This window comes from Delphinus delphis, chromosome 8, assembly GCF_949987515.2.
Source record: "Delphinus delphis chromosome 8, mDelDel1.2, whole genome shotgun sequence".
Classification (NCBI taxonomy): Eukaryota; Metazoa; Chordata; class Mammalia; order Artiodactyla; family Delphinidae; genus Delphinus; species Delphinus delphis.
In genome coordinates, this window is record NC_082690.1 from 104,473,421 (window position 1) to 104,499,854 (window position 26,434).

General features: G+C 49.0%; 2 protein-coding genes across 4 annotated transcripts in view; both read right to left on the minus strand.

The window, feature by feature from the left end:
* Nucleotides 1-649: 649 nt before the first annotated feature.
* Nucleotides 650-11,922, minus strand: LOC132430110 (RNA-binding protein 4B). Of its 2 annotated transcripts, none has more exons than XM_060019331.1 (4): nt 11,824-11,922; nt 10,734-11,157; nt 4,777-5,453; nt 650-2,217 (listed from the first exon to the last, which is right to left on the minus strand). In XM_060019331.1, exons 2-3 carry the CDS (start codon nt 11,143-11,145, stop codon nt 4,786-4,788), a joined length of 1,080 nt encoding a protein of 359 aa, XP_059875314.1. In that variant the 5' UTR covers nt 11,146-11,157; nt 11,824-11,922; the 3' UTR covers nt 650-2,217; nt 4,777-4,785. The 2 variants fall into 2 exon arrangements, with proteins under 2 accessions (XP_059875314.1, XP_059875315.1); XM_060019332.1 differs by lacking the exon at nt 650-2,217 and adding an exon at nt 2,997-3,130.
* A 5,635-nt stretch (nt 11,923-17,557) lies between these two features.
* SPTBN2 (spectrin beta, non-erythrocytic 2) overlaps nt 17,558-26,434 on the minus strand; it is a 38,650-nt gene continuing 29,773 nt past the window's right edge. For both annotated transcript variants that reach the window (XM_060019333.1, XM_060019334.1), the window contains 17 exons: nt 25,773-25,997; nt 25,429-25,518; nt 24,816-25,076; nt 24,605-24,735; nt 24,191-24,395; nt 23,187-23,561; nt 22,254-22,498; nt 22,020-22,158; nt 21,654-21,738; nt 21,091-21,287; nt 20,615-20,757; nt 20,450-20,525; nt 20,316-20,366; nt 19,657-19,877; nt 19,229-19,402; nt 18,731-18,773; nt 17,558-18,402 (listed from right to left, as the gene is read on the minus strand). In XM_060019333.1, the coding sequence (XP_059875316.1) occupies nt 18,169-18,402; nt 18,731-18,773; nt 19,229-19,402; nt 19,657-19,877; nt 20,316-20,366; nt 20,450-20,525; nt 20,615-20,757; nt 21,091-21,287; nt 21,654-21,738; nt 22,020-22,158; nt 22,254-22,498; nt 23,187-23,561; nt 24,191-24,395; nt 24,605-24,735; nt 24,816-25,076; nt 25,429-25,518; nt 25,773-25,997 (2,895 nt within the window). In that variant the 3' untranslated portion in view covers nt 17,558-18,168. The remainder of the gene's footprint in view (nt 18,403-18,730; nt 18,774-19,228; nt 19,403-19,656; nt 19,878-20,315; nt 20,367-20,449; nt 20,526-20,614; nt 20,758-21,090; nt 21,288-21,653; nt 21,739-22,019; nt 22,159-22,253; nt 22,499-23,186; nt 23,562-24,190; nt 24,396-24,604; nt 24,736-24,815; nt 25,077-25,428; nt 25,519-25,772; nt 25,998-26,434) is intronic.

The following is a 26,434-nucleotide window of genomic DNA, read 5'->3' on the forward strand; positions in this document are numbered from 1 at the left end:
ATAAACCTATTTGTTCCTATTCAACAGTCCTCTTATGTTGGCTGAAAACTAACCCCTTTCCCAGTGTCATCTGTTTTGGGTAGAGTGAAAGGATTTTCTAAGGGAGAAATATTTTATATGATTTCTTCAAGGCTTTTCTCCTCCTAAGAAACTTACAATATTTTACCATTTATTATTTTCTAAATTAATTAATTTTTTTGGCCACACCACACAGCATTCGGGATCTTAGTTCCCCGACCAGGGATCAAACTCGTGCCCCCCTGCAGTGGAAGTGCGGAATCTTAACAGCTGTACTAACAGAAGTCTTTACTTTACCATTTAAACTGTGCTGTGCAATACAGTAACCGCTAGCCACATGTGGCTAATTATAATTAAAATAAAAACTTCAGTTTCTCAGCTTCGCTAGGCACATTTCAAGTACTTAACAGGCACATGTAGCTAGCAGCTACAAATTGGACAGCACAGATATAGAACACTTCCAACACTGCCAAAAGTTTTACTGGACAGTGACGTAAAACTGTTTTGCAGAATCCAATTTTTTTTCTAGCTTGTCCTGCCAGTGATATGGAAATCAAGATATGTTAAATTTCTATGTTAACTTAGCACAGAGGAGGACCAGAGATTTTGGAGAGGCTAGCAAAAGCTGTACATACTTTCTTTGCTCTGCCCGATGCCTTGCAGATCAATCACAAGGAAATCCCAGTATCTCTGCCTTCTTTTTTGTAAAACAAGGACAATCCCGCCTCCTTGGGGAATACTGGAGCTAACATGAATATTGTATATACATCATCACTAGTTGGAGTGTGTGCATAGAGAGATTAACCTCTCCAGATTGTTGTATCCTACCCCCCAAAATCAAGAAGTTTTGCTTCACCTATGTCAAAAGTATTTTAAGAAGTACAAAATATGTGGGGAAAGTACTGTATGATTGTTAGATAAAGCTTCACAGAATTTATATCACCATGTGATACAGGATATAATAAAGCTTAAGTGGGGTTGAGTCCATCATTAAACTTGTTTCATGAGGATCTAAGCAATGATAAAAAAATAGCATGTCCATAAATCTTTAAAAAAAAATTCTAGAGGACACATTTTATTGCAGAATATTATCACTGCCAGTTATGAATACCCTACTTGCTTTTCTGCTCAAAATACACGTTTCTCCGTATCATCGTAACTACTGTATTCACTTTAGCCAAAGTCTAATCCTAGTTTAAATTGTGAATTTAAATGAACATGTACTATGAAGTCGAAGTGAGAATCTGACAGGTCCTTTGTTCTGGCTCAGCCTTTTCCTGATGCAGGGTTCTCTCTGTGGGGCTTACTTCTATCACTACTAACCTGGGTTTGCTGGCCTATAAAAGGGGAAAAGCAGCTCTGGTTATTTAGAGAGAAGCAGCTGACTACCAGGTATAGCATATTTATCAATGTCTCAAGATGCTGGCTCACTTATCTCCACTTATTGCTGCAGCCATACTACTTATCTCACTAAATCCTTCCTTGTACATCTGAATTTCAGATATCTATTCTGTCACTGAAGTTTGTGGTTTGAGCACAACTGAAAAAGAACCAGAAGATATGGGTGGTAAATAACAGTCACACAAATACAAAAAGATACTTAAGTGTTAGAAACGTTTATTTGTCAAAATATTAAAAAAAAAAGGGGGGAGAAGTGGAGTAAAACAAGGCTAAATTTCAGCTAATGCTGTACCATGATCACAGGTCAGACATAAAAAAACAAAACAAACAAAACAACAACCACCAAAACCCCAATGGTCCTAGCAGTTTCAGAAGATTAGCTTCAATGTTAGAGTCCAGAGCTAACAGAGAAGAGTAAAAGGCTGCTTGCCACTACATGGTCATTTTAAAGGGAAAGGAGATGTTGCAGGTAGACAGGGAGAAGGATTCAACTCCTAAGGAAAGCAAGATAAGAGGGATTCCACTGTACAGGAAAAAGGGGATGCCAGCATAATCCTTACCTAGGGCTGCTCAGAGGCTGAGAACATAAGGAATAGAGTGAAAGGCTACAGAGACTAGTATCAGGAGGAAAGAAAAGTCAACTTAGAAGAATTAAATTAAGAAAGAAAACATAGTTGGTCACAAACTCCTTTGTTTACTGAAACATGAAGCAATGGAAACATCCCGGCAAAGGGGACCGCGCGGAGCAAGTTCTCATATATGACCGCAGCCCGAGGGTTCAGTCCGCAATTATCCTACCTGAAAGAGAGCACAACACAAGAGGCTTACACAATGCCTGGAGAGCAGCTTGGCTCCGAGTACAAGGGCCCCGGTCCCGTCCTGTATTCCAGGGGGAAAGAAAAGAACAGAACAAAACAAATCCAAGTCAGACCGGATCAAACTTACAACTCATATAATTACCTAGGAGTCTTCTATGGCTATATATAGGAGTTTACTTTTAGCTATATATAGAACAAGAAGCAGTCTATCTGGAAGACTGCTGTGTTGGTGATAAACATATCTTTCTCACTTTCTCACCAATCTTTTAGGCAAGACTACTTCTGTGATACAAGGCTACTGTCGCTGCAACAAAGGGCATACAGATATTATCAAGAACCATAATTTATCCAGAACAATCAGAAGATGCCAAGGTCTCAAATATGGCCAACTGCAGTCTTCTAAATTTGTCTCATTTTTAATCTTTCATAGTGAACAAATTTTCAGAAATGGGTATCACAATCACAAAGGGTATCAAGGAGTGGTTCATTCATCCTCCAACATATCTGCATATCATACTGTCACAGATTTAGAGCCATAATTCCAGTAGTTCCTTTAATTGACCAAATCTCCCTTACCAAATCAAAAGAAGAAATCCTAAATTCTCTAATTCTTCCACTGATGATGGGAACTCCAGACACCAATGGCTGGGGGAAAAAAAAAGTTAACTCACACCAAGTTCCTCTACTTATTACAGACAAAGGGCCAAATCTTGGTCTTGATCTGTGCCAATCGACTTCAAAAGTTGTGACGTTCTTGAATCAGTTCTGCTAGGGTGAGACCCGAATTTGGATCCCCAACAGTTCTGGAGTATTTCATCCTGGCAGCCTCATTAACATCAGGCTCCTGGGACTGCAACCAACTCAAGGTTATTCAGTCCATTTGAGGTTCACACCTGGAAGGTAAGTTTCTTTAAAAGTCATCACTAAAAAGAGGTTAGTTGAACAACCACTGCTCGCAGTCAAAAACCACTTAAAAAATACCTTAGCAATACCCTTTAAAGACCACAATATACACTAATTTAATATTTAACTTTGGAACATATCTGAGAGAAATATAAGTTATCCGATAGAAGATACCACCTTACTTTAGAGGCATATCCTACTTCATGGCAGATCCAGCAGCAATAAAAGTAAAAAAAGTAAAATGGCAAACTACACTAGTTGTAAGATTGTCCTCTTCATGCACATGAACACACACTACACAGCGGTCTCAGGGGATCCGTCTTGTCATGGTCATATAGGACATAACTTATCACAGGTTCGCATCATATTTGCTTCCCACTACATAAAAGGGCAAATTCCTGTCACTTGGTTTTCTTCTACACATATACCAAAAGGGTACTCAGGAACCCTGAAAACTCAGTGGTAACTCAGTTTAACTTTGCTACGAGGCCTCCAGTTCTACTGATGGTCAATTTCAAGGTACAAGGAAAACTATGAGAATAGAAAGTTATAATGCAATTTCCACTCAGATGAAGAGATTTATCAATCTCTAGATACTCCTAGTTATTCTTGACATTCAAACATCTTTGCTATACATTTTCTGAAGTAGGAAAAATTGCAAGGTTACCATCAATGAGACTTACACACATCAGAAAATTACCTGTTTTATCTAGCTCCTTAAATGTTCCTCTCAAACAAAAAAAAAAAAAACAAAATTTGCTGGAAGAAATGTTAAGTGTCAGGCTCTAAATGACAGCATCATAAGCCATGCAGAAATACGGCTTAAGTGCCCACACAGAACACGATGCTCTGGATTACTAACAAGGAAGGGACTCGATGGGACAATGGCATCAAAACGTTCTGCTTTCAGGCAAGTATCCTGGAACTAAACACTTAGAATTTAGAGGATTTTATTTGGCTTATAGATATGTTAGAAGAGTTTCCTCTGATAAAGGCTCATGACCGAAGTAGTAGTTTTATTAGCAAACTGGATGTCTGAAGTTACAGCTTAAATTCTCACTGGTGACATTCATTATTAACTCCTGAACCTGTACTCTTCAGCGTACACTACAGTGACTTTTGTGGTGGAAAGAGAAAGTGGTTTTGGACTCAGGCACGCCTGAGTTTGAATTCTGGCTCTACCTCTCAATTACCAGGTGACTTTAGGCAAAGGACTTAACCCCTCTAAGCCTTAGTTCCCTTCTCCATAAAAGAAAATATCTTAAAGGCCAGCTGTATAATTAAATGATATAATGTACAAAGAGGGCACTCAACAAATGTTAGTTCTCTTAACTATGTCTCTGTAACCCAGATCTGCTTACACTTGATTAAAGAAAAATATTCTCACTAACAAACTGAGTTGCTGTTGTTCTCTCAGAAGGAACAAGTTGGTTGGTTGGAGTTGTAAACTAAAACCTCGACAGGCCAAATGAACCCCTGGCCTAAGTTAGAGAAATACTTAAGACTAACATGCAATTTATACCTTTTGGATACTATCCTGACAGCAAACGGATGGCTTTAGCCTCCTCTATGTGGCACAGGTCTCCCTCCTGGGGAACTAAATGGAATCTCTTAACCACACCCACCCCACTCTCACCTCCAGTTTTTAAAAGGCTGAGTACCGTGCTCGGTCCACATACTGCTCCCGCTCATACCGGGCCATGTCATACAGAGAATTCCGTGCAGCTGCTGAAGCCTGAGACAGCTCACTCTCTGGCCCATAACCGTAGCCCTCTCCAACTGTGGGGAGCACAGCTGCAGCACGACGCAGGGGGCTCCTGTCCCTTCCATAATAGGAGGAAGTGGTGGCAGCGGCAGCAGCCATAGCAGCTGAGGTGGCAGCAGCGCCTGAGTTTGGCAACAGGTGTCTGTCGTAGGGATCAACAGAAGTGGAGTTGAGGTGACTGGTCACAGCTGTGCTCTGGACTTGAGGCAGATGGGACATGGTCTGCTCTGCGTAGTTGTACGCGGAAGCTGCTGCTGCTGCTGCCACTGCCTCGTAAGAACGGACTCGGTAACGCTTATAGTAGTCGAGCGCTCCATACGCATCGTTGTAATACATGGATTCCCCGTAGCCCATGGTGTAAGGTGTGCGCACTGCTCCATACTGTTCGTTATACTGCTCGGTAAAGTCCGCCACACGACCCGTACGATCTACTGGACACTCTTTGGACCAGTGCCCCTCTTTCCCACACCGATAGCAGCCACTCTGGTCTCCCATCCCAGGGGCAGTCCGAAGCCGGCTGGTAGACAACTGCACGTGCATTCGTTTGCCTTGAGGAAATAGACGTAAGAAGATTTATTATAACTCATTGACATTCTTTATCCTCCCCAAAATGAAAGTGAACTAGTTGGCAAAAGACATGCAAACATACGCACACTCCTGCAACCCTATTTCAGCAATCCCCTCCCAAAGAAGTTGAAGTTTTAACAGACGAGAGCTAGAAAATTTAAGTTCTCAGAAACCAGTCAATACTCTACTTACACCAGTAGATTGGGATTCCCTCCTACTTCCGTCTCCACAACTTTCTTCTCCAACACAGAAATTGAGAAAGTTTCCACTTTTCACTACTAAGACTATTATTAATTCTAACCATTCAAAACCTGACAGTTTTTCCAAATCAAATATCCAACAAAACCTCAGTTATGCCAGAAGAAAGCATCCTACCTCTCAATGATTTACTCAGGGCCACATAAGGCCTGAGCATTTACTGTAGCTTAAAAACCACAGCAGGGCTTCCCTGGTGGCACAGTGGTTGAGAGTCCACCTGCCGATGCACGGGACAGGGGTTCGTGCCCCGGTCCGGGAAGGTCCCACATGCCGCGGAGCGGCTGGGCCCGTGAGCCATGGCCACTGAGCCTGCGCGTCCGGAGCCTGTGCTCCTCAACGGGAGAGGCCACAACAGTGAGAGGCCCGCGTACCGCAAAAACAATACAAACAAACAAAAAAAACCCAGCAATATGCTGTCCATCTTGTTTCCTCCAGCCATTTTTGCAGGTGTCACCAGAAGGCTATGTTGGGTACACAAATCATACCTGGCTCATCATCTGCTTCAACTCTAGTACCTCTAAGAGTTTGTTATAAGACCCTCCACATTTCAACCCCACCTCCACTTTTTTCAGCAAGGGTGAACCCATGCCTACTGTGGAAAAGAAAACTACTTGACCCAGGCCTGTCAACAGCTAGAATTAGATCTTGAAGCAGTACTGGTTTCTTAGGGACAGTGTGCTTCCATGTAATGGAATGATCGGCATTTCATCCTACTATGTAGTTTACAATTCTTTATAGGGGATTATCTACTTGTTAGAAAAATGCAGCATTTGCCTAAAGGCTTCTGGGCACCCATACAAACAAGCCACATCCATACTTCCAGAAAATGACCAGAACGAGGAACAGCTAAGAGAAGAAACAATCTTTGCCCTGGCCGTGTGTACCATCAAGCCCAGGGACCCTTACTAATGAAAGCATCCAAGGTCTTTAAAAGCAGTTTGAGAAAGGCATATTCTTGGCAGCATTTAGTGCCAAACTGCCTAAGACTTTGGAGACAAGTCAATGCTTTACAAATTGTAGCCAAAAGGCAGCCAGTACAGACGTAGAGAACATCACTCTAAAGGGCGGCTCAGAACAAATCCCCCCTCCACGACCAGTAAGTTGCTCTCTCTTTAACAGACCTTGTTCTGGATGCAGCTATGCGATAGGAGGCCTCGTGCTCCACCATCCTGTTGGAAACAGCCCGATTCAGGACGGCAGCCAGAACAGCGCCATGCACTCACCCTGAGAGGGGAGCGGGTTAGTGCAGTAACATCACTTTAGTCAAGCTCAGTTCTGCCCAATGTCCAACATTCCTACCACCCCAGTTTCTAGCAGTTGCCGTCTCAAACTTAAAACCCTTTCTTTAGCAGAAACAAAGGTGCTCAGGTTTTTACTTCCAGCTGCTAGTAGAGAGGCAGCATCCACCATCAACACTGATACCGTCAACAGATACCAAATGGCAATAATTCTCTGAAAGCAGCAGTTAGCCATACCAGTATTTTCAGAGATTTAGATACTCCCATTCTTAGAAGTTATTATGGGCCAAATGCTAACTGTGCTTAGAACAGAAACACACGGATTTTTGCCCCAATTTATATCCCAAATGTAGAATTCCCTATAATTTAGACTGGAGGATTACAAGTTAACTTGGCTTTCAAACATGCACGGTGACATTAATCTGTGTGAAAGACACAAACTGTGCTCCAATTCTGAAGTCAGTGTAACAATGCCAATCTAAAAAACAGCCAATCCAGAGAACTAGAGGTACACTTTTAAGGAAAATATTTAACTTGCTCCTTTATAGATTATGGGTCCATTTTTTTTGAGAAATAAAACCCAGTTTTTTTTGCCCCCACTTTGATGTTTCTATTAATACATCCAGTCTTCACCACTGATTTAGAGCGGAACTCAGAAGTTTATAAACATCTGCGGCAAAATCTACCTCTGTAGTAGCTGTGAAAAGGATTCAGGTAAAAAAATTTTTTACCTAGAACTAAAAGATCCGCAACAGAAGTGACAGGTTTTTTTTTTTCACATAATCTTTCCAGAGGTTGTAACTAGGCTTTTAATTTAAATCCCCTAAAGCAGCGGTTCCCAACCTTTTTGGCACCAGGGACCTTTTTTGTGGAAGACAGTTTTTCCAAAGACCAGGGTGATGGGTGGGGAGGGGTTTGGATGATTCAAGCGCACTGCATTTATTGTGCACTTTATTTCTGTTATTATTACATCAGCTCCACCTCCGATCATCAGGCATTAGAGCCCGGGGTGGGGGGGGGCCCTGCCCTAAAGTTCTTATAATTGAAATATACTGTGCTTCTCTATTACCTGAAGGATCCAGGCCAAAGAAAATTGAAAGAAGATTAAATTCTACCACTCTACTACACTTTGGCTTTGGAGAGGCCAAAAGCTTAAAGATTTTCTGAGATCTCCAAAACATTACTGAGATGTGTTGCCAACATTTCCCAGAAAACCAGCCCCCACAAAAGTGTTTTGTTTTGAAACAAAGAGGAGGGCAACTTGGGGTCCTCATTGCTGAGCTCCTATCAAGGGATATAGCTGATATACAACTGTACTCCAATTTAATGCTTGTTTATATATTGGGGGAAAAACGAAACATCTGAACTCTTACATATCATTCCCAATTCAGCTGCCTGAGTTTTTACTTGGGAATAGCTTCTTTAGGGTCTTCCAATGCAAACTTGTTTGCTAACTCAATAGTGGTTCAGTTCACTGCTGCCGGTGGAAAGGAAACATCCTGAAAGACCCAGGTAAACTCAGATTCTGCTGCTTTCTTTCAGAAGTCATACAATGAGGAAGCCTATGGCAGCCATTAACAAATAAAGGTTCAAAAGATGCCCAAAGTGGCACTCTTAAGAGGCCCCCTTCATTAGGAGATGACTGAAAAGGCTTTATGGAAAAATGTGACAAATTGGTATTTAGATTGTATTTTCTGTAAAACTGCAACTTATTATCCAATGCTAAACTTTCTCTTGTCATCTGGAAAAAAAACAGAGCTGGTTATAAAAATGTCTGTACGTACGTACCGTACGCCGTTGAGTGCTTTTTCCAGGGGCCCAGGCTAAGAACATGAAAAACCAAATAAAGGATCCTTTTCTTCCAATAAAGACATTAAAAAAAAAAATCTCATGGATCATCGCGTTACTCAGATATCCGCTTCCTGAAGTAATTAAACTCACTATATTAAAACAAACATTCCTTTCAAGCCTACTCCCCCCAGTTAACCGATTTCCATATACTTATTTTGGCCCCTACCCTTTTATTCAATTGCATATTAAATAGGCAAGAACATGCAGTATTATACCAGAATACCTCTGCACTTTGTACCTGAGTTTAATTGCACTTTGTACATTTTAATTGTTACTTGTCAAGAGAAAACCCCCATTTCCCCAACACCGTCCATTTACGATCCCCTCCCTCATCAAATGAAAATAATTAAGAATATTTTTAAAGCTGTCTGAAGTGCAACAGCTAATAATGAAAGCCAACTATTACATTTTAAGTAAGTTTCTAACCTTAACAGAAACACTCATTGTTGCAAACACCACTCACCTTTCATCATACAGTGCTTTTACTGTTAAAACACTTTCACATCTTATTACCTCATTCTAGCCTCACTACCATCCTGTGAAGGAGGTATGGCAGGGATCATTAATTCTATTTTATAAGTGGGGAGAATGAAGCGTTGAGAGGTTAAAACACTTGTCCAAAGTCATACGACAAGTTCACGGTAGAAAGTATCTACAACTTTTGCCCTGTGCTTTAAAGAGTAGCTAAAGGCCAAGACAACACTGGCTGAGGCCAGAGATATCTGACGCACCATTTGTAATCTACTATTTGCAAACTTTCTTACCCTTTTCTCGTCAATTTTTCCTCTTCTCCATCTCTTTTCTGTTTTCTAGGTTTAGTAGAGGACCCTTAAGTACTTCTTAACGACCCTTTTAGTGGCACTCAGAGAAAAAATGGTCTTAATTTATGAACCCGAAAAGCGGCTATAAACGTGCGGTCCAAGATGATAGGGTCAACAAAAAACTTGAAGAACAGCGCTGTACAACAGAACTTTCTGTGACGATGGAAACGTTCCATACCTGCACTAACACACTAACCACTAGCCTCATACGACTTCTGAGTGCTTGAAATGTGTGCAGCACAACTGAGAAACTGAATTTTAAAATTTATTTAATTTCAATTTAATAGCCACATGTGGCTAGTGGCCACCATATCAGCATAGTCCTAGAGAGTCTTCAGTCAACCTCTTGTGGTATTAATGACAACATATGTATGTTTATTAATGACATAAGTAATTCGATACAACACCCTTACTGGAATCTCCTCAGAAGCAGGACCATCATTCCCATTCAACCTAATATTTTTAGAAATTTCCTTTTTCCCCTTAGGGTTAAATAGTAGTAGGTGGAGCAGAATAGTCCATGGCATGGCTTTTGGCTCTGCTTGTATAGTTCAGACCGAACAAACCTGAGTATTCAAAAGATACTCCCCCAAATCCAGATTCACCACCCAGATTTATAATATGGGGATTCTTTGAGATGTCTTCATTGTTCTTTCCCACCACAGCCCATCACCCAAGGCAGTGAAGAGTATAAACCCTAAGCACTGAAACTCTCAAAAGGCTTCCTTGTCATAACAGAAAAAGCAGGTAACCCACAGACCTTTATCCTCCCTTCTCCCATGAGATACTCATTTGCCCAGGCAGATTAAACTTCCAACAGCACCCAAATGAATGATGGCCTGCAGGATAAAGTAACCCACCGTTTGCAATTCTACAAAGTTGCTAAGGAACATCTCGGCAAATCTGGAAAGGAGAAGTGTTTGCTTCTCCAAGAGTAAGCTGTGCTTAAGCGTGGTAAACACAATCTTTCTATCATTTCCGGCTAAAACGGAATGGAAGAAACCACCCTGCCAGCCCCACAGTCCTGTGTTCTTGCCTCTGTCTAGAGCTAAACCCCACTCAGTTTTGCCACCCAGGCCCCAGAGCAGTTCACCTTGAAACTCTGTGTTGTCAAGGCCCCTGATGGCCTCCACTGCATCCTCTGCCCGCTCCATGTGTACGAAAGCATAATCTTTCACGATGTCACATTCGATGACTGGACCATACTCCTCAAACTTGGCCCGGAGCTCTTGGTTGGTACAAGTAGGACTGATGTTGCCTACATGCAACTTGGTTGAAGCTTTGCTCTTATTCTTGCTGGCTTCCACGTTGATGTTCACCCCGTGCAGCTTGTAGTGGTGCAGGTTGCGTATGGCATCCTCGGCCGCCGTCTTGTCCTCTATGTGCACAAAGCCGTAGTTCTTAATGATGTCACACTCCAGCACCTTCCCATACTGCTCGAAGAGTGAGCGGATCTCCTGCTCTGTGGCCTCCCGGGGCAGGTTTCCAATGAACAGCTTCACCATCCTGACAAGAGCCTGGAAAAGAAGAAAGGAGATTTCCAAAAGTTAGGGGTGGAGGGAAAAATTTCAGTGCATTGCACTTTGGATTAATCCTCCAAAGTTCTTGGCACCATCAAGATCCTCACAGAGACGTTCATTATGTTTTCAACAGCGGGAGGAAAGGTTTACTCTTAAGGAGTAGTGTGAGTTGTGTGTGACACGCGAACAGGTCGAGTGTCAGCAGGCAGTGCACAGCCCATCATCTCCGTTAAATGAGGCGCATTTTAGATAACAGGGTTAGCTGAAAATACTCTTTGGGGGGCAGGTAAGAGAAGAGTCCAAGCAGGGGGCAAGAGGCATATATCTTACTGTCCCTGGTAACAAGGTTTTGGAGGGAAATCTGTGTACCTCTCTTCCGTGCCGCATCACCTTTCAAGATACTCTAAGAATTAAAAGGCCCCCTTTGCCCCAACCTGGGACACCCACGCCCCAGCGGCCCAACTCCAGTTCCTTCGCCCCAACAAAGACTCGACCCGACCTCTGCCCCGCCCCCTCCGGAAACCCGGCCCCGCCTCCTCCCGGTGTCTTCCCCGGACCTCCCGCAGCAAGAGGAGAAACCCTAACCCTGGGCCAACCCCGTCAGCCAGGGGCCGGCCCGGCCCTCTCTCAGGCTCCCCACACACCCACAAGAACCCCTCGCACCTCCGGGTGGCGGCGACGGCGGCGGCGGCTCCCGCGTCAGAGAGAACCCTACAAAATGGCGACGGCCGCTCAAGCCTCAGCGTGACCGGGCCCTTTCTCGCGCGCCAGCTCACGCACGCGCGAGTGCGCGCTGCCCCGCCTCACCCTCGCGGGAGCCGGACGACCAATCCCGCGGCCGCATACAAATGGCTGCCCTGGGCTCTGCTCCCAGTCGCCCCAATACGGGGGCGGGGCCAGCTGGTGACGGTACTGCGGACGGAGGTCAGCCCGCCCCCTGGCCTGACTAGCCAATCACCACCTTGGAAGGTGGGCGGTCGTCGCTCAAGCGTCAGAAGGTTTCTGGACGCAACCACTGACTTGGTGAAATCAGAAGCCCGGGAGAATCACTAAGCATCACAATGGATCGTGCTGCTGGGCCATGTGGGGGAGCAGGGGTGGGGGAGGAAGGCGGCAGCAGATGACAAAGGGTTATCTCACTGGGCCCCCTAAAAAGGGGTTTTCTTAGCGCCTGCCAGCCTCTATGGCAGTTTGGGACAACATTTTAGAAATAGAGGCGCGCCACATTTTAAGCCAACCTAGTCTTTTTTGGTAGAGCTTTTATACATAATTTAAAAATTTTAAATTGCAAACACGTTATGCATTGGTGAGGAAAAGGAGAACCAAAGATGGCAGAGCTGAGATGGCTCTAAGAGGCATTCTATCCTAGCTGCACTTAATCAGTCAAGTTTTGTCACATATACATGAAGGCTGGTTTTCTCTCCCTAGCTAGAGAATTAAGCTCTAATTCTGTGTCCTTCACAGTTCCTGATCCGTGGTGAGCACACCAAAGGAGGCCCAGAGAGGTTTCTTGTTTTGGGGGTAGGCCAGGTCTCCGTGTCCACACCAAGCTGCTGGAGGACTGGGCAACTGAGTCCCTGAGCACTTTCCGGCTTTCAAAATTCAGCTGTGGTCCAAGGGCACCTCCTGGTGGTAAAAAGGAAGATACTAAGGTGGATTACTCTGTCACCTTTGAACAAAGAATAGAAGTTTATGGAGATTGATGGACTGAGCTTATCTCCAAGTAGAGCATGCCAGGGTGGTTGTCAATCATCATTACTCCTTGGTATGCTTTCTGATGCTGTTAGGCACAAATTCTGCAGGCTGACCTCTTCCTCTCCAACTACTTTGTTATGTTTCTTTCACTGAATTCTTTGTTTCCCAGCAATTTCAGAAGAGGCACTGTCCTTCCAATTCTGATAACAATCATGCTTGTCTCCCACCTAATTCTATTTACCTCTCCCCTTTCCTTCTCCTCTTGGTCGTTTCCACTTTCTCTCTACACTCAGACTTTTAAAACATGTATAGGGACCTCCTTGCCCATATCTGAAATAGCTTTCACTCATCTTCACTGTTATGGTTTTTTTTTTTTTTTGGTATGCGGGCCTCTCCCGTTGCGGAGCACAGGCTCCGGACGTGCAGGCCCAGCGGCCATGGCTCACGGGCCCAGCCGCTCTGCAGCATGTGGGATCTTCCTGGACCGGGGCGCAAAGCCGTGTTCCCTGCATCGGCAGGCGGACTCTCAACCACTGCGCCACCAGGGAAGCCCACTGTTATGGTTTTTTAAGTTGGGTTTCTTCCCTGTGTTCCAGGACAGACTTCCACAAATAGAGTCTGAACCTGCTGTCGCCCACATTCGTGCACTGTGTTTTGGGTTCTGTCCTCCTCTCCAATGCCCCAAGTTTTCTGAGGTTACCAAAACTAATGTCCTTTTAACAGTTTTCACCCTTCTAAAATTTTCATTCATTCACCATCCTTTTCTCCTGTGTTTTTATGCTGTTCCTCCTCATAGCTCTGACTATACCATTGCATCTCCTTCCCCCATCTATTTCCCTGTTCTTATCTATTCCCTGTTACCTCCCTTCCCCTTCCCTCATAGGCAACCAGTAAATGAGTTTAGTGTGTATTACTTTGTTTGTTTGTGTTCTTGCAAGACATGTCTTTTTTTTAATTGAAGTATATTTTTTTAAATGTCTTGCAAGACGTCTTTTTTTAAAATTGATTTACAATGTTGTGTTAGTTTCTGGTATACGGCAAAGTGATTCAGTTTTATATATACGTATATTATTTTTCGTATTCTTTTCCATTATAGGTTATTACAGGATATTGAATATAGTTCCCTGTGCTATACAGTAGAACCTTGCTGTTTATCTATTTTATATACAGTAGTTTGCATCTGCTAATCCCAAACTCCTAATTTATCCCTCCCCCACCTTCCCCTTTGGTAACCATAAGTTTGTTTTCTACAAGACATGTCTTTTTAGTGCACATTTACTTTTTCCCTTTAATTTAAAGTTTTATTGTGGAAAATTACAAAAAGGCACAAATAGAGAATATTATGCACTCCTGTGGACCCCTTACTCAGCATTGACAGTTATCAGCATTTTGCTGATCTTATTTTGTGTAGCCCCTCTACTTTTTGTGTGGGTGGGTGGGTGGGCTGGAGTTTTTTAAGGCAAATCCCAGACATAATGTCATTCGCCTGTAAGGTTTTCACTAACTGCCTCTAAAGCATCAGCTCTATGCTATGCTAATTTCATCTAATATTTATATTTAAAATTTTCCTAGATTGTCCCAAGTATCCCTTTTTACATTTGGTTTCTCCTAATATGGATATAGACAAAGCCCACCCATTGTTCATTTGGGTTAATTAATTTTGCAAATGTTTATGTAAATTGTGCTGTATAGCTCACTGTTTCTCTTTTCACTAAGCACTAAGTTACTGTGTGGTGTCTAACTATTGAGTAATACTCCACAGTGTGCAGCCACCGTGTTTTGCCTATCCATATCCCAGCATAGGACACTCAGGTTGCCTCCCAACTCCTTAGTGTTGCTATAAACAAGGTTGCAGTGGACATCCTTATGTTAATTCTGAGCGCCCTAATGGTTTGGTGTGAGAATTTGAGGGGAGATAAGCCCAGGGGTGGGATTGCTGGGTTGCTGGGTCATAGGGTATACTTGGAACTAACTTGTCCAAGTAGTGCCAGGTTGTCCTCTGGAAACCAGTCTACCCTCCCACCTGAGGGGCCCTGCATCTCAGTGTCTCTGCCAATGTTTGCCATTATCCAGTTGTCTAATTTTGGGCAGTATAATAGGTATAAAGTGGTATATCATTGTTGCTTTAATTTGCATTTCTCTGATTACTAATGATTCTAACCATCTCTTATTTCTCTGAAGTGTGGGAGGTTGACTCTTCTGTAACTTCCCTATTCGTATCTTTTCCCCATGTTTCTTGTCAGGTTACAGTCTCCTTTTTGTTTGCAGGATTTTCTTGTATGTTCTAGATATTAATCTCTTATTGGTTTCAAATATCTTCTCTCATTCCACCAAATTATTAACTTTGTCCATGGAGTCCTTCCTTCACTGAACAGAAATCCTTACTTTTTTTTTTTTTTTTGTGGTACGTGGGCCTCTCACTGTTGTGGCCTCTCCCGTTGCGGGGCACAGCCTCTGGACGTGCAGGCTCAGCGGCCATGGCTCACAGGCCCAGCCGCTCCGTGGCATGTGGGATCTTCCCGGACCGGGGCACGAACCTGTGTCCCCTACATCGGCAGGCGGACTCTCAACCACTGCGCCACCAGGGAAGCCCGAAATCCTTAATTTTTTTATGTGATCAACTTAATCAATTTTTGTCTTAAAGTTTGTGCTTTTGAAGTTTTGTATAAAATGTCCTTTTCCATCCCCCTGAGTCACAAATATATTCTCCTACATTTTCTTCTATTAACATTAATGTTTTTACCTTTCACATTTAGGTCTGTAGTCCGTTTAGAGCAGTGCTGTCCAAACAGAAATATAATGTGAACAACATATACAAAATTTTCTGGTAAACACATTTAAGAAATAAAAGGAAACAGTTGAAATTAAATTTAGTATTTTCAAAATCCAATATAGCTAAACTATCTCAACATATAATCAGTATAAAAATTATTGAGATGTTTTAAATTCTTTTTTCTCCTCTTCAGTCTTCAAACTCCGGAAAACATTTTACACTTACAGCACATCTCAATTTGGACTAGCCACATATCAAGTGGCTAGTAGCCGCGTATGGCCTGTGGCTACCATACCAGATAGCACAGATCTAGAGTTCACCCTTGGAGGTGGGGTTAGGTAAGAACGCAAACATTTTTCTCTAAATAATTAATCCATTTTTATCTGTCCCTATTTCCCCATTGATTTGTGGAAGCCGCATTATTGTATTTTTGTGCTCTAATCTGCCTCATATCCGTCACTCCGTTCCATTCTGTCATCTTTCCTGGAACTTTCCCTGTCTTCCACTCATTCCTGAAGGTGTCTCCCAAGACTTGCTTCCTGACCTTATGCTTATGCTTATCCTCTTCTATGTCCTGTCCTTAAGGATTCCTGGACTCGGGTAGCTTCAGCTACCATGTGTTCATAAATGCTCAAACCATATTTTTATTACATCTCCATTCACAATGTCTGACCGCATTCTGCAGGACTGCTTCACTTGGCTGCCCTATTTACAAGTTAAAATGATAACTTCTCCATTGGTTCCTCACGCCCATATACGTTTCCTTCTAAAATCTCCAGTTATTGCTTTCTCTCCCAACCCACAGGCTTGTCACCAAGGAGTACGAATACCCAGATTCCCTGGGCACGCCGCAATGCGTGATTTTCTCTTCCTTCATACAGTGGAGATGTTACAGTTATACCTGAAGAACAAAAGAAGGTGTCTGTGTAGTGCTGATGTATTACTCCATTTACTCCCACGACAGATTATTCCAGTTACATTATCCACATGTTTACTTTGGCATACTGAATCTGCTCTTCTTAAGAGAAAGGGATAATTATTCTGTGTACTATCTGGTCTACCACAACTCATGTTTGGAAACGTTCTGGGCCTGCACACACCTGACCCTGTCTTTGTCACGGCTGATGACAGTCAGGGTCTGCTCAGCCAGGGCCCTTGGCCGATTATGCTAAAGATGGGGCTGCTTTCCTGGAAAGACCTCTGAGCCCCAAAAAGAAATGGTTGTTTGTATATGGGAAGTAGTGAAAGAACAAAGCTTTTCCTATAGGAGGCCACCAAGGCAAATACTATTGCCCTGAAACCTCCAGTTGCCGAGCCAGAGACAAGAGGGAAAGCCCCCTGCTCCTTTTTTTTATACTTCACTGGATCTAAAATACATTCTCCTGTGTTTTCGTTTACACACTTAGGATGTATCTCGTGGCTTCCCAGGGTGATCTCATTCTATTGGTCAGTGGATTGGGAACCTGTTACTTATCTGATCCCTGTCTGAACTCCCTCGATCCCCTGTTGGGGTCCTCTCTATTGAGACAGAAGGTGGGGGTCAGTAATCACCACCTACATGCTCCAGTCTCCGCTGTCAGGCTGAGCAGTGGCTGAGACTAGGCTGTCTTCCATTTTTGAAAACAGTTGAGAGAATCACGAGTGAAGAAAGTTGTGCACCAGGGAAGCAGTCATTCACTGCCTCCATACTGCTTGTTAATATCATGGTGAACGTCTTTGGTCTGAAAAGAGGTTTGACATTGGTCATCCCAGCAAAGAGGAGGTCATTGTCATGGGGAAATGAGGAGACTCACAGGATAATGTGGTTCTTGGCGGGATGCTGGGGGCAGAGCGGGAAACCTGACACACAGGAGACCAGGGCCAGAAGGAAGAACAGGGGCATGGGCAGAGAGGCTTGTGGTCAGGAAAGCAAAGACACCCAGAGGCAGTAAGAGAAGCTGAGCTGTTTAATCACCTCCTTGGCCAGACTCAAGGCCGTGGTTGCCCCTGAACAACTCACACCCGGAAGCTGTTGAGAGTTGCTGGAGATGGAGGGGCTGCTTGAGTCAGAGGATGAGGGAGGATGGGAAGGGGGAGCTTCGGCGTCTCTGACCTGTCATCTGGCAATCTTGCCCCCAGGTCCTGCTTCAGCTCTGAGAGGTTCCTGGCTGGTCCCCAGGGGCAAGGACTGGATGGCGTGCCCTAGCTGTGGCGGGAGAATGACCCCGAGGCAGGGGCAGCCATTCCCCACGTGGCCTATGGAGAGGGTGCTGTGCTGTGGTGGGGATAGAGGCGTAAGGCTAGGGGAGGAGGGAAGAAGGGGGGGAGTGGAATTGGGGGTTGCCTGGGCCCCACCACCAGTCTGGAATTAAATAGCAGAAGAGAAGGGTTGCCCTTGGGGACACTGACTTGTCTCCAGAGACAGTTCCTGGTGATGGGTTGACCTTGGCAACAGACCCTAGCAGCAGGCAGTTGTCCTGACAAGAGGGTGGTCCCTGTCGACGGTCCCTGGCAGTTTCCTGGACAGAGGGAGGCAGCTGGCCTGGGAGTCTCGCCCCCAACTACTTGTTCTTCTTGAAGAAGCTGAAGCGCTTTTCTCGCTCTCGTTCTCTGCCATCCTTGCCGCGAAGTACGACAGGTCCCTCCGCCCCGACCGGTGATACCGGGGGCATGGTCATGGCCCGGGTCATGCCCCGGGTGGCAGTGGGCACCGCTGGCTCTTCAGGCTCTCCAGAGGCCGAGGACGCAGTGGCAATGGCTGCATTCACCACCCTCAACCACGAGCTCATCTCTGCCTGCAGTGGGGCGCGGAAAGACAACTGGTCAGCTTGGAGGATGCTATGTTTGGGTGGCTGGCTCGCCCACAGTGGGGAAGTGGAAGAGGAGGAGGTGGAGATGACTGCCTCATCTCACTGGAGAAAAAGACCCCTTTAAGGGAGGGAACATGTTTTGGTGTGGCCTTCACAAACATCCAGTTGGCACATTGTGGGTTGTCTGATATCGAAGAATGAGACACTTCAGACAAGGAAAAAGAGAGAGGCGAGGGAAGAAAGAAATGTGCATCTGGAGGTTCTAAGACTTCCCAGAGAGAAGGGGGACACGGGAGGAGAAGGGACAGCTCACCTCATCCTTGGCCTGGAATAAATATTCTTTCCCATCCTGTAAGCTGTTGGGAGAGAGAGAAACTTCAGGGCAGAGCTGAGACTCTGATTGGCCAGATCAGGGCTGGTGAGAGCTCACTATCACCCAGAGACCAGGCTGGAGAACATGCCCGGGAACCTCAGAGCCAGATCAGACACGTTCTGCACGTTCTTCAGATTCCCGGGACTGTGCCAAAGCACATCCTTCCTGATTGGCTGCCGAGGACCAGGGGCAGGCAGGGGCAGGCCCCCGGAGGTACCTGGAGACAGGGGAGCGCCAGCATCCTGCCTCAAGACCTCCCAGGCAGGATAACTTTTCAGCTTGACAGGCCTGCATCTTGGTGCTTCGGCTCCCCTTAGTGTGGAATACAGCCAGATCCCCCGCCTCTCCCTCCTTGACCTCTCTGTCCCCTAGTGGCTCCCCTGTGCCTTGTATCACTGTGACCTTCCCTCCCATCCCGAGGGCACGTTCCATTCCTACCCCAGCTTGAAGACATGCTTGCGCTTTCGATAATCAAAGGCAACGCTGCCCTGGGCTCTGGCCAGGCTGACAGGCACTTCTCCGTGGTACGGCACTCCTGCACTGGCTGCCTTAGCATCCTTGTAAAAGCCAAGGCTCCCACGCCGCAGGACACAGTACACATTCTGCCATGACCTGGGAGAGACATGGTGCAGGTGACGAGGAGGGGACGCAGGTGACCGACTGGACTTTGAGGGGCCAGGCGTCCTGGGAACAGCTTGGCTGTCATTGGGCCCATCGTCTCTACACCCTCCCGGCCCTCACCTGAGGCCCCACCTGCTCCTGAGTCCTACCCCCCACCGCCCCAGTCTAGGAAGAGGTTCTGGGCAAGCCTCTCCAGAAGGCAGGAGCCGCAGAGGCCGCAGGCACCACACGACCAGACCCGGTACCTGTTGGCGGCCTTCTTGCCAAAGGCCTCCATCTCCTGTTTGCGGCACAGCAGCCCCTCCATCTGTTCTTGGGCAGAGAGCTCCGGGCCGCGGGTGGGCAAGGTGGCAACCCGGGCTGACTCGGATGACCTGCTCTGGGGCATTATAGGAGGGGTCGGGCCCCGTGTCCGGGTCTGCTTCTCTCCCCGTGGCCCATTGGCCTCGTCCCCAGCACCAGACCCCTGTGAAGAAAATGGTGTCTGTGTCAAAAGATAAGATGGGGGTTTCCCTGGTGGCGCAGTGGTTGAGAGTCCGCCTGCCGATGCAGGGGACACGGGTTTGTGCCCCAGTCCGGGAGGATCCCACATGCCGCGGAGCGGCTGGGCCAGTGAGCCACGGCCGCTGAGCCTGCGCTTCCGGAGCCCGAGCCCATGCTCCGCAGAGGCCACAGCGTGAGAGGCCCGTGTAACGCAAAAAACAAACAAACAAAAAAGATAAGATGGGAGACACCTAGCCTGCAGGTCGCAAAGCTGGAAGTCCATGAGCTGGTCTTGCCACCTCCACGTTTCCTCTGAGTCTCTGCCCTCTCCTGACCCCGCTGTCCCCACCGCCCAGCTCACACCCCCATTTCATCCCATATCTCCCAGTTATCGATACCCACACCTCCAGGAGAAACTCACAGGCCCTTCTGGGAAGCTGCCCTGCTCAAGTCTCTGTTGTTCCACCAGGGGCTACAAGGACAAGACGCTGTAAGCAGATGTGCAAGGGGAGGGGCTCAGATTCTGATGGGGGCGCTTGGGGCAGCAGGAGTCACCTGTGGGGCTTCCGCATCTGTGCAGACGCCGTTCACGCTGGCTGGCTGTGAGGGTGCTGGCAGGCGGGGCTGGGCTCTGGAACGGCAGAGGTGACAGAGAACGTGAAGTCTGTGTGTTGCTCTGGCTCAGGCCCCACTTCCTCCCCGAAGTGTCCCACCTCTCACCTGTCCCAGGTAGCATCGGGAGCTGTCTGGCTGTCCAGCAGGGCCCCTTCAGGCACACTGGCTGTGGGCTCTGGGGCAGGGGGCTGTTTCCTCCGTTCCTCTTCCTCCCTCTTTCTTTTCCGCTCCTTCTCCTGCTCCTCCAGCTGTCAAAAATTTCTGAGGTCAGAGCATGGAAGGTCCCAGGCATTGGGGAAAGCTGAAATGTCTCAGCTCTAGTCTGATGAAACAGGAAGAATGAAGACTATAATTCCAGATGAGGGCGGGGATTAGGAGTTATGGGGGGGATGGTGTCTCTTAGTGCCACCCAGGGAAACGGATGGCTCCTAAAGCTGAGGTGACAACAGGGCACTCTTGGCTCACATCTGGGAGATGCTGGGGCAATGGGAAGAGAAGAAATGCCTTCTTCAAGCAGGAGAGCGCACAGAGTCTGGGGCAGTGGGATGGGGCCGGTACTCCTGGGGTCCTGTAGCCCTCACCGCCGTGAGCTTCTCCAGTGCGCTGAAGCGCTCCTCCCAGGCCACTGCGGACTTCTGGAAGGCTTCGTGCCGCTTGATGAGGCTCTCGACTTCATCGACTGTGCAACCCAGCTCAGCACTTCGCACCAACGGCTCCTGGCTGCACAGCCAGGCCTCCGCCATACCTGCGTCTCTCCCAAACACGAGCACCTCCAAAACTGCAGGGATTGGGGGTTGCAGGGAGGTGGCAAATCAGGGTGGGCAACGACAGGGTATTATAGCCACAGCAGCTTCAAGCACAGGGGCACAGAGAAAGCCACTGCCCCAGAGCAGGAGCTTAGGGCAGAGCCAGGCAGTGCCAAGGGTGGGGGCCTTGAATTCCATGCCCCAGATTCCTGGTCTCACCTACTCTGGAAACTACAGGGTGCAAGACCCCCAGCCGCTCCCTCACCGCCCAGAGCCTGGAGCCGGTGCAAGACCCCCAGCCGCTCCCTTACCGCCCAGGGCCTGGAGCTGGTGCAAGACCCCCAGCTGCTCCCTCACCACCCAGGGCCTGGAGCCCTCAGTTTCCTACAGCGGCTCACCAAGCTGCAGCCAGTCCATCTTCTCCTGCCACTTGTCAGCTGTCTCCTGGCGCCGTGCCTGAAGCTGAGACAGCTTCTCTGAGATCTGGGTTGGGGCGGGGTGGGGGGGGGGAGATGCGAGTTAGCACCCAGAGGGGCCTTGCCAGGGTCCCTGGGGGTCTCACATGGGGGAACCAGTGATTTCTGATTTCAAGAGGCAGACAGTTCTGGGAGAAAGACAGAATGGGGAGATCCCTGAACAGCACTAAGGGGAAGGTGAAAGGTTTCTGCAAAGAAAGAATGAAAGGAAGCAGGGAGACTCAGAGGAGAAATCAGCATTCAGCCCTCCCCCGTGAGGGCGCCCGGCTACGCCCAGGCCTCACCCACCTCCTCAGCCGCGTAGTGGCTCCTGGCGAGCAGCCCCTGTCCCATGTCGATGCAAGAGGAGAAGCGGTCAGCCCTGGCCTCTATCTCCGCCTTGATGCCTTGGTGGTTCTTGATGACCAGGTCTGCGGAGGAAACATCCCTGGGGGCACGGAGACCACATCACCCGCTGCCCACAACCCTATCCCGGCCACCAGCCCATAACCCCCGGAGGCCGCCAGGCTCTGTGGGCCTCACCGGGGCCGCTCCTGGGCATCCATCTGCAGGTTCACTCCGTCCATCCACAGCATCAGCTCCCGGACAGCCTTGAAGAAGCGGAACTTGTCCGTGGTGTCCAGCAGCAGCTGGCGGCGGGCAGCAGAGCTTCCCTGAAGCTGCGCCCAGGCCTCGGCCACGGCCTGCATGTGGCGGCCGATCTCCTCGGCCTTGTCTCCGGCGTAGGCCTTCTGGAGCCGGTGGCCGTCATCCTGCACCTGCTGGGCCTGCCGGGGCCCAGGTCAAAGTCAGGCAGAGTTGGGAGACTCTGAGGGGCTGCAACCTTCCTCAGTCCTGACCTCTGCTCAACAGCTCCTGCCCATTTTACCAGCCGGAGAAGCAGGGGGAGGAGTGGGAGGGGGGTGCTGGGAAAGATGAGAGCTGGAGTCCAGAGTAAGCCCTGTCATACTCTGCCCTGTAGGGTCTTACCAGGGGGCCTGGGCTTAACCTGGGGATCAACCCTTTAAAAGGGTCACTAGCCGGTGAGCTTTCAGAGGCCTGTCCAGCTCGTGGGGGACCTCAGAGATTGCTAGAGTGAGATTTTCGGCCTGAAGAAGGGACTTCGGTGGGGGGCCGACCGGGTTTAAATGGCTGCGGGAAGGATCTATGCTTATTTTGTGTAGGTCTAACACCTGAGTGGGACCAACAGATGGGTTTTAGTACACCATGAAGAATCTTCTACCCACCAGGACCACGTGAAAATGTCACGGGCCCTCAAAAAGCCTTGTCATTACAGGTGTGGACGGGGTGGCTAGATGTCCCCTGGCCAGAGACGGTTTCCTGGAACCATCCTAACGTCATCCCTACGTGGCCCTGCAGAGGATGCGATCCCTCCAGCCTCCCCATGTTCCCCACGGAGTCTCCTCTAAGCCCCCTCATCCCTCCCCCCTGCCTCCACCCATGCTTGAGTCAGACCTGGGCGCTGAGGGCCTGGATGTCGTGCTCAAAGGCACAGTGTCGGCGCTGCAGGGCCTCGGCAGCGTTGAGGTCCCGGCCGGTCCCGTCTGGAAGCTGCTGCTGCTTGTGCTGCACCCGCGCCAGGGCCTGGCGCGCACCGTGCAGGAAGCGCTGCAGCTCGTGTGCAGCTGCCAGCACCTGACCCCGCGTGTCCAGCAGCTCGAGCAGGTCAGCCCAGGCCTCGTTGAGACTGTCCTTCCACTCAGCCACCGTGGCCCGGGCGGCGTGGCCCCCGGCGATGAGCCCGTTGGCCAAGGCATTGGCGCTGTCCACGCGCTCCTGGCCGATCGTGCTCGTGTCCCGGGAGAACTCTCGGAATTTGTCCCGGAGCATCTGGCAGAGGAAGCGGTTGCACGGACAGCACTGTGATGTGGTCCCTGACTTGCGGGGCAAGTCCTTTCACCCCAGACTGAGAACCCACTTCTTTCCCTGGGCCACATGGGCCAAAACAGATTTCTTCAGCAGGGCTGAGTTAGGCAGCAGAAGCAACTGGTTCCCACTGACCCTGGATTTGACTGACACGCCCAGCCTCCAGCCCCCAGCAAAGGGGTACTTGGAACCTTGAGTCTTCAGACAAGGATACCCTAACTATGGTCCATATCTCGGCACCAGTGAGTGTCCAACCCCCAAACCGTGGGGAGGAATCTCAAGTCCCCAGTGTACTGGTGAGGTCTACTGGAAAACAGTGATCGGTCATTTCCTTTTGGCCCGCGTCTATGCGCAGCCCCACGTCCTCCTTTCTGCACGATTCTCCCAATTAAATATCTCAGAACCCAGAGGACAGCGTCTGCACGACCTGGTCTTGCACCCCTGCCCCTTGGTGCTCCGCCCAGGATGAAGTGCTAGTCTCCCAGGGGCCCTGGTGGACAGCCAGACAGCACCCGATGCTACCTGGGACAGGATGAAGTGCTAGTCTACCCTTCCCGGAGCCCACCTGTGGCCGCTGTCCTCCCCGCACTCACAGTCACGTGCTCGTAGTCCTGGCCCAGCTCGTGCGAGGCTGCCACCACCTCGCGCTCCTGGATCCACTGCTCCAGGTCGTCCAGCTCCCGGCGGAGCTGGCACAGACGCAGGTGCTCGTGCAGGCGCTCCCGTCGCTCTCCCGCCAGCTCCTTCAGGCTGGCGTACAGCTTGTCCACCTGGGCTTGGCGGATCGATATGCGCGTGCTGCGGGGGAGGGGAGGACACACTGCTCTGACCCCTAGTCTATCCCAGAGAGTCCTGCCCCCCAACTGCTTGCCAAGTCCCTGCTTCTCCAGCTTTCTAGATGGTCCTGTACACATGCAGTACGGAAGGCTCTGCAATCTCTGGGCCCTTCTGGAACTGGCTCCCCTCTCCCCCAGGGACTGGCCTGGGGGTCCAGGTGCTATGCTCACCTCTCTGGGTGCTCGTGATCAATCATGTCTTGGCTGCTGGCTGCCAGCTGGTGGATGGTCTGGGCGTAGTCGGCCAGGGCTTGTTCCAATACCTGATGCTTCTTCACCTCTGCCTGGGCACTCAGCTCGTCCTGGGGGAGGGGAGAGTGGCAGCAGAGAGTAGGGGGAGGGGGGAGGAAAGCCGTAGCCTGAGCTCTGGTCTGGCTCTCACCTTGGCCTTCTCCTGGCCCATCATGTGTAACTCCTGCTCGCCCATCCAGGCCTCTGCCTCGGCGGCGTCGCGGTAGAACTGCTGGGCCCGCAGGGCCTCCTCCAGTCGCTTCCCTCGAAGCTCCAACTCGTGGCCCAGGCGCTTCCACATTTCCTGTAGCTCAGCCAGCTCCGGGCCTGCTGCCGCCGCACCCAGAGCGCGCTGTCGCTCCGTTAGGTCCGCGATCCGCGGCTCGTGGCCCTGGATCTCCTTCTGCAGGGTCTGTCCGTGGCGACAGAGGAGGAGACGCTGAAAGGCTTGCCGAGGGACCCCCTCACCCGACATCCCCCCCTTACGCTTACTCAACAGCAAGCCCCCCTTCACACCATTGTTTCTCATCCTCCCTGCGTCCTCTCACCTCCCCTCTTTTCTGGCCCATGACGCCCCTTCAGTCCACACGATCTCCCATCAGGGGAACCCACCCTCCCGAGGTGAGGAAAGGTGAACCACTGAAGTCTAGGGTTACACCCAGCAACCAGGGGGAGCCAGAGGAACCCCAGTTCTTAAGAAAACACACTTTCAAGTCTGGGGAGGCTCTTGGGACCCTTTTTTCCGCCTTTAGCCTCTGCCTCACCTGGTTTTTCTTCATGAGGAGCTGGACACTGGGCAGGTCCCTGCCATGCTCCATGGAGCTAGCCACGGGCAGCCGCTCCGTCACCCACAACTGGATACGAAAGTGGGGGTTAGTGGAGGTCCGGAGGGCAAAGTCCGAGCTAGGGGTTGGATAGTGGGGACTCCTGGGGGAAGGTTTTCTAGGGCTCCCGGTTCTGGGGCCAAGGGACCTAGAGGGTGTCCCTAGAGGGTTGACTTTCAGTGCCAAAGGGAAGAGAAAACAGAGCACTGCTGGCATTCCCCCCAGCATCCAAGAAGGAGATTAGAGAGCCAAAGGCAGCCCCGTCCCAGGCGCCGGAGACTCACGATCTCATCCTCCACGTCCCGGTGGAACTGGTGCTGCTCGCGAGAGGCTTGCAGGCGCCGGCAACGCTCCTTCATGGGCTGGCACAGGGCCCTGAACTTCTCCTCCACAGCCCGCGAGGTCCTCTCCACCTCCCCTGCACCCTGGTCTTCCTGGGCCAGAGCTTTTGCCTGTGCCTGGATTGCTTCCACCTCCTTCTCTCGCACAGCCATCTCCCTTTCCAGCATCTGCCAACCGGAAGAGGAAGGAGGTGTTATCACCGTGCCTCCACCTTCAAACTCAGCGGAGACACTGGTCTATATCGAGCCAATCATGAATTCTTATCCCTGGGGCTCAGCCCAGGGAGAGTATCTCTTCATGGCCTACATCAGTGGATCTCAAACTTTAATATATATGAGAATCCAGGGGGTGTGAGAACTGTGCTAGCTATCAATTTACTGTCTCTCAGTCCCCAATCCATCTCAGGTCCAAGTCCATCTTTGCCCATTTTGAGTCACTGGAACTGGACCCTGTAAATATTTCTCCTTTGCCAGCTGGTGCAACACTAGGCCTTGTCCGTAGAGGGCGCTGGAGGGACACCTGGATGCACAGGCGAGGCGGAGGCCTCTAGCTACGGTTCCAGTGTGCTTTCCTTCTTGCTCCTACGGTACAACTGCCCGCGGTG

Coding starts and splice junctions, on each gene's coding strand:
- LOC132430110 (XM_060019331.1), bottom strand. CDS start 11,145: ATGGTGAAGCTGTTCATTGGAAACCTGCCCCGGGAGGCCACAGAGCAG. Junction 5,454..10,733: donor TGACAACACAGAGTTTCAAG/GTGAACTGCTCT, acceptor TATTTCCTCAAG/GCAAACGAATGCACGTGCAG.